The sequence below is a fragment of the Cynocephalus volans genome, chromosome X (assembly GCF_027409185.1).
Source record: "Cynocephalus volans isolate mCynVol1 chromosome X, mCynVol1.pri, whole genome shotgun sequence".
NCBI lineage: Eukaryota > Metazoa > Chordata > Mammalia > Dermoptera > Cynocephalidae > Cynocephalus > Cynocephalus volans.
The window spans coordinates 21071055-21081006 of NC_084478.1; the positions used below are offsets into that span (position 1 = coordinate 21071055).

A 9952-nucleotide genomic window follows, 5' to 3' on the forward strand; every position below is an offset into this window, starting at 1 on the left:
CTGAACATTATTACTAGCAGTATTTCTCGACTAGGAATAATTTTGCTTCCCCCCGCTCCCCCAAGAGAGATGTTTGGCAGTGTCTGCAGATACTTTTGGTTGTCAAAACTGGGGGATTGGGTGCTAATGGCATCTAGTGGACAAAGAAGAACTACCCTACTCAACCTACTCTCAATAATCAACCAAGCAGCCAATGTAGGCATTTTCAAGGCCTAAGACCATTATCAAAATTCAATTTATAGGTTGTGTTTCATGGGAAATATAAGGCCTAAGAATCGTCTAAGACGTAGAAATACAGTTATTGTACTTATGAAGTTATGCAGTACAGATTCAGTACTAAAAACCGTGATACTCTATGCATCACCTATAAATCTGATAAGCCTCTTAAATTATACTTTTAAGTAACTATAAACCAAAATTTGATATTTTTTGAATGACTTTAGTGTATAATTTAAAGATACATTCCTACACCACCATAGCAGCACTCCTGCCTAAGAAAATGATAGCAGATCACCTGGCAGTAACAAAACACAGAAGGTTATTTCTCGGGAAGAATGAACCAGATCTTCACACACGTAGCAATGCATCCAAAATCAATACTAGCCAAGATGTTTAGGATTTTTCCTTATTTATCATCAAAACATTTTTTTCTGTGTCTGACTCAGTCCAATTCTCTCACAAAATAACAAATATATTATATTCAAGGCACTCTTTTAAATGATAATGGAATTAAATGTTAAGTTGAAATCAAGTGCTACCTATAAAATGAAAATTTATATTTTATGGCATAATATGTTTTGTGTTATTCTGAAGTAATGGAGATTATATCTATCTGTAAGTAAAAGTTGAGCAGTTTTTAACTCCAAATTAGGCTCCTTGCTGTTATTTATACGAAATGGTTATAGGATAATTAGTAAGAAGACAGCTAATGTTATTCCCAGTGATCCAGGTGGGAAAAGGAAGCAGCCTGGTCTATCCAGACAAAGAAGAAGAGAAGATCTATGAATTATGTAATTTAAAACAAAATTCAAAATGAGTGTAGAAGTAAGTATTTGAACAGTAGAAAGAGGAGAGGATGGCACTGAAAGTCAGATTCTAAAATTTACATGAGGCCAAGACAACATTTTTCTCCTTTTCAGTCCCCTCCTAAGTTTCTGAGGTGTGAGCAGAAGATTATGGAGCTTCCACAGAAGCCAAGCACACAACTGAGAATGTGCTAGTGCTGACACAAACGCCTGTAGATCCGAGAAAATACTTAAGACTGAGTCTCACTTCTGATACTATGGGAAGATGAGGGCCAGTACTGCTGCAGTGCACACACAACAGGATGACGCTTTCAGCTGAGAATAAAAGGTTTTAAGTGTTCACACACGCTAATACTCTATGTATACAGGGACCACACATCACTCTTGGCCCAGAAAACTTCTGGGTTATACTTGTTGTCCAAGTTTGTGGAAGATTGCATCAATGTACCCAATTCTTCACCCTTCCTTCTCCCTATGTCCTTTGCTACATAACTTTGCTATGTTCCTGCACTCTAGGGGCAGCATACTTTTTTATCCCTTGATTCTGGTCTTGGCCATGAATTTTCTTTGGACAAGATATGACTCAAACAGAAGCTTGAAAGAGATTGAACCTTTTAATACTAGAATTAAGGTTCTTTCAGTACTTGAGAGTGCAGTGGAAAAGCCGCAACCTCCATCTGAATTCTCAAAGTTAGGGAAGAAATATTTGACAGAACATGGAGGAAAACATCCAGCTGATTCAATTCACTAGCTTTTCATATAACTAAAAGCTGAAAACAGGAGAATATTCTTTCTCTGGTCACTATCATTAAGAAGTAAACTATCCAAAAGGGTGGAATTGGTGCAGCAGAGAAAATGCCAAGTGTACCTTGTAAATTGAAAATATCTCCAGATACAACTATCTATCTACTCCAAAATAGGACTGGACATAAAAGTTCAAATTCACTGTTTAGTCCCCAGTGCCTGGTATAGGGCCTGTACATAGGGGCTGTTCAATGACTACGTGAAAAATAAATAAATGGATTATTGGAAATCATCCTAGAAAAAAAGGTTTGTTTGTTTGTTTGTTTGTTTATTTATTTATTTATTTATTTATTTGTTTGTTTGTTTATTTATTTATTTATACCATAAATAATTGTTGATAAAATACAATGAACCATGCCTACAGGAAGTGCTAGATACACAGAGCTGAGCAAAATAAAACAATAAAAATAAATAAATTCAAAGCCCTTATACACCTAATAGTCTGGTTTAAAAAACAGAATAAGAGAAGTACAAATTGATCAGATGATACTAAGTGGTTTGGTGGTAAACAACAACAACAACAAAATATATATATATATATATATATATATATATATATATATATATATATATATATATATATATATATATAAGGGATGGGCAGGTTGGGATGGGAGGACATTACAATTTTAAAGGGGTTGTTAGGGAAGGTCTCACTGAGGGGAGGGGAGTATTTGAATAAATTTTTGTAGGAGGTGAGGGTGTGCCACGTAGATACAATTCTGAGAAGTAGATTGTTCTGGATGGAAAGAAGGGCAGGTGCAAAGGCCCTGAAGCTAGAGTGTGCCTGATATTCTTCAGACACAGCAAGGTGGCTAGTGTGGCTGGCGTAGAATATGGGAAAGAGAGACTATCAGGTGAAGAGCTTGCATAGTTCAAGGGTCCAGATCTTGTTAGGCTGTATATACCGCAGGTAGAACTTTGGCTTTTTTTCAAAGTAGGGTGGAAACACATTTGAGCAAAGAAATGGGAGGGTATGACTTCTGTTTTAAAAGTACCCGCTCTCGTTATTTTGCTGAGAATGTACTAGTAGGGCAAAAAGGTAGAAGCCAGGGGAAGAGAATATTAGAAATTTCCAAATGAAAGATGATGGTGCTTTGACACTGGTGGTAGTGGTGAGAAGCAGTAGGATTCTGAATACGTTGTGAAAGTCAGACAAACAGCATATATGAGAAAACTAAATGTAAAGAGTCAGAAAGAGAAAAGTCAAGAATGACCCCATATTGTTTACAAGAACAAAAGGAAGGATGGAGTTGACACTGCTTGCCTTGTGTTTCAACTATGAAATGCTCTTTCTTCCTACAAATAGAATATTTAGACGTCTAAATATTCTATCTGTATATATTTGCTTGGGTTACCTATATCTAATCTTCAGAAATATGTGACACATTTCTTCAATGTCTTCTAAAACACCTCAGGAAATATACAAATTAAGCTCTTAGTAGTCATAAGATGTGGATGAATTGCAAAATCCTTGTGTAAAAGTATTTATTTTCAGAGCAGAGTCATCAAAACTACACCTTTTACTCCCCTAAGTTCTGGGGAAGAAGTGTGAGGAAGGCAGACGTCCAACATGGAAGAAGCCTCCTGAGTTTTAAGATTGATACCACTCAGTTGGATTTTGAAATGCTCTTAAGTTTTTCCTTCACAAAACAAAATGGAGAAATATCAAATAACAGTGATCGCTGTAACCATTTATTGATAGTCTGAGAAAGAGCATTACATATTGGGAACAGCAAAGTGGGGAGTCGGAACTACTCTATAAAAGGCCTGGTTTCAAATACTGGCGTCATCACTAACTGTGAGGGTTTAAACCAAATACTTGATTGAGTTTGCAGTTTCAAGTTTTTATCTCTCAAATAGGCCAGTAGTAACATCTTCCTCATGCCATTAGTGAATGACGGTTAAGTGGAAAAGTAAATAATGCATACAAAAAAATGGTTTACACAGCTCCTAGATTATGGCAATCACTTATTCGTATTATTTGCTCCCTGTCAAACAATAGCAACAAAAACAACAAAATAATAATCTTTGGTAGGTATAAGAGAGGAGGCAAAAAAAGGCATTACTCTACTTTTCAAACCAAATAAGACAGGAACTGAAAAACACTACTGCAGAAATAGCAATAAGAAATACAGACTTGAGGCTCTTTTAGATTGTAAAATTATATAGATGGAAGGAATGTGAAATAAAGTGTGATGAAAGCCAAGAAAAGAAGGGTATATCACAGTTCAATGGCTGAGAAAACCAATTTTGGAATCAGAAAGACATGTCTTCAAATCAGAGTTCCTTTACTTAAGTTCCCTAAGTCTGTTTCCTGATTCTAAAAGGATTCTTAATACTCCTGTATCACTGGATTATTACGAAAATTAAGTAAGAAAATATGTATAACATTCTTGTCACAGTGTCTTGAACATTGTAAGCATTAAATATTACACTTGGTCAATTATGTTATTACCTTCTTCATAATAATAATAAGCACTAATTATTATTATTGATTTGTTGTGCTCGTTATGATTATCATCACTAAGAAAAGAAGTAAAATAATTTATCTGTAATTGTCAATATCCACTCTTGGCTAATTTCAACTCACAGTTTCCCTTTGGCTCAGTCCTTCCCTAAGAATAAGGAACGAACTTATGGATTGGAAAATGTAAGAAAATATGTGCTGGAAGACAGAGCTTCAGGCCTAAGTGAACAGAGGAAAGGGGCTGCCCAATTCCCTCTTGGAACAATATCCTCTCTCAAAGATGGATTAAGAGAGGGATCCAGGCTTAGGCCAAGTCTTATGGAGGAGACCCAAGCCTATTGCTCTGATTCTTGCTAATGGTCTACAGGTCACTTGCTCCTGCCTCTTATTTGGTCCAGCGTTTTCTTGTCGTAGAACGTCAGATGTGGACTTGGTCAGGACATAGGTGATTAAGCTTCCCTTTTGTCAAAGGTCCTAAGTCTCCATCCCCACAAACAAGATGAGTAAAAATGTTTCCGAGGGACAACAATCCCTTATGCAAGAACATCCTCTAACTTCGAAGCTTCCATGTGTGCATTGAGCAGCAGCTCCCTGTGGCAAGTATAGTTACTGTCACATAAGCACATTCTTGGGGCAGAATCCTGTGGGGATCACAAGATTCCTTCGGGATCGAGGCTATTTCAGACAGCCGAGAGCAGGCCCAGAGGCTCCCTTTTTAGGAGATCGTAGGTAAGGGAGGGCAGAAGGCAGGGATGGAGGTTGGGGAGATTGAAGTGGGGACAGTGGAAGACAGCAGGGCCGCCGGGAACCCTGCTGACCTGTGGCCTCCCAGGAGCCGCTGCTGCCCCTGTCACCACTGCCGACCCGAACTGCCACCTCGGCCACCGTAGCTGTCCTAGTCGCCGCAGCTACCGTTGCCAGGATACACAAAGTGGCGGCCGGAGCCAACCCCGGGTCTGGTGTGGTGAGGCCGGAGGTGGACATGGCGAGCAGACGGCGCCACGTCAGAGTCTGTGTTCGGGATGAAGACCAGCGCTGGGACCAAGTAGGTCCCGGGGACGTGTCCTGGGCTTCCACTGAGCTGGTCCAGCTGCCTAACTGTGAACTCGATGGGCTTGAACAAATCGCTGCTTTGGTTACCTCGGTTCTCCCCTCGCCTACCGGCAAGGAAAGGCTGGCTCTGGTCCTGGAAAGTGAGGATTATATTCAAAAACTCCTGCAGCTGTTCCGCACTTGTGAAAATCTAGACAACACCGAAGGCTTACACCGTTTCCATGCAATTATTAAAGGCATGTTCTCCTTCGACAGCAAACCTCTGTTTAAGATCATGCTTTCTGATGAGTGTATCATGGATGTGATGGGATGCCTTGAATACGATCCTGCTTTGGCTCAGCCAAGACGGCATAGGGAATTCTTGAGCCAAACTGCCAAGTTCCAGGAATTTATACCAATAACAGACTCTGAACTTAGGCAAAAAATACGTCAGATGTACAGAGTGCAGTACATATATGACGTTCTGGTGCCTCAGCCACCCACATCTGCAGATAATCTTTCTACTCTCCAATATTTTATTTTCCTCAAGAAGGTTGAGATAGCCAGCATGCTGCAGCGAGATCGCAAGTGTTTGTCTGAAGTTTTGGCAAAGTTAACGGATAAGACTCTAGATGATGACAAATGGCGTGAATTAGTGCTTTTTTTAAAGGACTTCTGTGCATTTTCTTAGACATTACGGCCTCAAAGCAAGTATAAGCTATTCCAAAAGTTGACACAATTTGAAATTCTTCCTGCTCTTAAAATCGTAATGAGTGCTGATGATGTGCTAATAAGATCGGCTGCTACAGATATATTTACTTATCTAGTTGAGTACAGTCCATCGAAGATCCGAGAACTTGTAATGGAGGAAGCAGAGAAGACTGAAGGTGATGACCTTTTCATGAATGTAGTGATTAAACAAGTGACCTGTGATACTGATCCTGAGCTGGGAGGTGCTCTGCACGTGATGGAACATCTGCGCACTTTGCTTGATCTGGACAACATGCTGTCAGCATCCAATAAAAACGTAAGATGCGATTTTCTAAATTTCTTCTATAAACATTGTGTGCATAACTTCATAGCACCACTTTTGGCCACCACTTCAGAAGACAAACGGGAAAGAGATAATATATCCACCGAAAGCAAAAATTGCCCCAATAATTATCAAACAGCACAGCTGCTTGCTATAATTTTAGACCTACTCACATTTTGCTTACAACAACACACACATTACATAAAAAGCTCTATTTTGAGCAATGATTTGCTAAGAAGCGTCTTGATTTTGATGCATTCAAAGCACACTTTCTGGTCTTGTGTGCTGTTCGCTTTATGAGAAGGATGATTGGCCTTAAAGATGAACTTTATAATAGTTACATCATCAGGGGAAATCTGTTTGACCCAGTTGTAAATGCTTTTCTGCATAATGGAACCAGGTACAATATGTTGAATTCAGCTATTATTGAGATGTTTGAATACATAAGAGTGGAAAATATCCCATCTCTTGTTGCACACATAGTCGAAAAGTTTTATAAGGCACTTGAATCGATTGAATATGTCCAGACATTCAAAGGATTGAAGATTAAATATGACGATCAGAAGGACAGGGAAAGTCGAATACAGAATTATTTGCGTTCCATACCATATGGTAACATACCTCAAGGCGGTGCCAAAGTCTCGGAGGTAAAGGAAGAAATGTGTTTTAAAGAAGATATGGGAGTATCAGTCATGCCATCATTGGAACATAACTTTCCAGATTCTTATGATCAATTCATGGAGTCAAAAAGAACAAAAGAAGATTGGAATGAGGTAGGCCTTCCCAAAGGAACATCATCTATTGACTTAAAATTGTTTTCATCTCCTTCTGCTGCTGCTCCTGATGGAACAAGGAGCCTAAACAGTAGGAGCGTAGTTCGTTTAGTGGATTATCCAGATGATGACGATGAAGAAGAAAATAAAGATGAAGAAACATCCCCCAGGGAAAGACCTTATCTTAGCAAATAAAATCTTTATGGAAGACCCTCAACATGTGCTTCAACTAAAATTGTATAAATTTCAATGAGCTGAGAAAAATCTGATTCCAAAAGCTTTCTTGTGTGAGATATGCAATAGCATATATGATGAGCTTAAGAGGGTTCAATTCTGTAAAAAGCAAGATTTTCCATAATCTTAAAAAAAAAAAAAGTAACCAGATTTGCTTGATAACTTGTTAGCAAGAAAGTCTTAGTTTGTGGGAAGACACAGGGTGATATAGTAATATTAATGTAATTTTGTTTCAGGGGTTTATATTAGAAACAACTTTGACAGTTCTTGCAAAGTCTACTTGCACAATGGTTCTAGCCATGGCGTTTTCCCTTCAGTTGCCTTTTCGAAATAAAGGTTTATGTTTATATGGAAAACAAAGTTAACTACAATAAAAAATAAAGTAATGCTGTCCAGGACTTTATGCAAACATTTAACAAAAATTCAGCCTGATGGGTAGAGGGAAGGACCTTCCAGAATATATTTCTTTTTTTTTTTTTTTTAATTTTATTTTGTCAATATACAATGTGGTTGATTATTGTGGCCCATCACCAAAACCGCCCTCCGTCCTCCCTCTCACCCCTCCCACCCAACAATGTTCTTTTTGTATGCTTGTTGTGTCAACTTCAAGGAATTGTAATTGTTGTGTCTTCTTCCCCCCCCCCCCGGGTTTTTTTTTTTTTGTGTGTGTGTGTATGTGTGTGGGTGTGTGTGTGAATTTATTTATTTATTTGTAGCTCCCACCAATAAGTGAGAACATGTGGTATTTCTCTTTCTGTGCCTGACTTGTTTCACTTAATATAATTCTCTCTAGGTCCATCCATGTCGTTGCAAATGGCAGAATTTCATTCTTTTTTATAGCTGGGTAGTATTCCATTGTGTAGATAAATGCTGTCAAGGTTGCGGAGAAAAAGGAACTCTCATACTTTGTTGGTGGGACCGCAAAATGGTGTAGCCTCTATGGAAAACGGTATGGAGGTTCCTCAAACAATGGCAGAGATATGTACAATATGACCCAGCTATCCCACTGCTGGGAATATACCCAGAGGAATGGAAATCATCAAGTCGAAGGTATACCTGTTCCCCAATGTTCATCGCAGCACTCTTTGCAATAGCCAAGAGTTGGAACCAGCCCAAATGTATATCATCTGATGAGTGGGAACGGAAAATGAGGTATATCTACACAGAGTATATTTCCCTGAATAAAAAAGACAAGCTGGGTTCAAAATGTGCAGTAGTTGATCTAATTTTTTTCTTAGACAATAGATGGCAAGGAACAGTTTGGTAGTATTCCCACAGGGTTTTCTCGAGGACTTTGTGGGTGAGTAGAACTGAGTACTTTTAACTGTCTAGATTGAAAAGATATTTTTAAGTCATTTCCTGATTCATTAATGAAATTTATCCTTCTTCCTAGGGCAGAGGTAAGATTTAAAGTGTAATTTATAAAGAATAATGTACAGAAAAAATAAAAAAATACAGTGCTGAATGAAAAGGCGTTTCATATGTAGAAGCCATTTGGGGCTAAGAAAAAGTTACTTAAGTGTGAAAGTCAGCATACTGCACATGAAGTTCTTTTCTGTAAAAAAGTAAATGTATACTATGAAAAAATACTTTATTAAAGAGTGTATGCAGTTGAATCTCTTAAAAAGAGATCTAGCAAAGGCTTAACAGGATTTATTTCTAGAGGAACAAGTTAACTTATTCTATTTTTCCTGGAGTTTCTTAAACTGAAAAGCAGTTTCTCGTGTTTTGAAGATTTCAGAGTTAATGTTAATTTGTGCTGTTTATGTAGATAAAAGTATAGTTTTCCATAAAACAGATATTTATTTTGTATATTAAAAATACCACAGTAAGGCCTGCCCCGTGGCTCACTCGTGAGAGTGTGTCACTGGTAGCGCCGAGGCTGCGGGTTCGGATCCTGTATAGGGATGGCCAGTGCTTTCACTGGCTGGGTGTAGTGCAGACCACACTGGGCCAGGAGTTGTGATCCCCTTACCGCACAAAAAAAAAAAAAAAAAAAAAAAAAAAAAAAAAAAACACAAAATCACTGTACTTTTTTGTACCATTTTTTGATATTCGTGCAGAACTATAAAATTTAGAAGTTAAAATGTGACCTGTAATTCCAAAAATAAAAGAGACCATATTAAATTTACTAATGTGCCAACAGGTGACACAGCTTATGCAAAACTAAGAGCCTAGTGGAGAAGCTACAAAGAGACTATATTCCTAAGAACAACAAGCAATAATTTCATCCGATATAGCATCTACTAAGGTGTGGACATGACCTCAGGAGATATAATTACACATTGCAGAGGACACAACACAGTAGGGAAACTGCATTTTTACACTTCTTAAGCCATGCTAGTTAAATCAAATGTTGTAACAGGATTATTCATATTGTGATTGTATGTCAAAAAAGATAGTTTGTTAGAAAGGAATTTCATGATTTCCTTCTGGCTAGACTGTCATGGGGGTGATTTTCTATAGTACACATGTACACAGAGTTGTGCTTTGAAAAAATATATTTAAGTCTTTATTGTGGTGGGTGTAGCCGAAGGTCCCTAGCAGAGCAGGTATTCACAACGGGACAGGGAAGAAAATC

General features: G+C 38.2%; 1 protein-coding gene across 1 annotated transcript; it reads left to right on the plus strand.

Annotated features, from left to right (window-relative positions):
* The first annotated feature begins 5281 nt into the window (after positions 1 to 5281).
* Positions 5282 to 7332, plus strand: LOC134367795 (serine/threonine-protein phosphatase 4 regulatory subunit 3B-like). Its single transcript, XM_063084495.1, is given in 2 exon segments — positions 5282 to 6488; positions 6647 to 7332. Coding segments are annotated over 2 exon segments (1893 nt in total).
* Positions 7333 to 9952: the final 2620 nt, after the last annotated feature.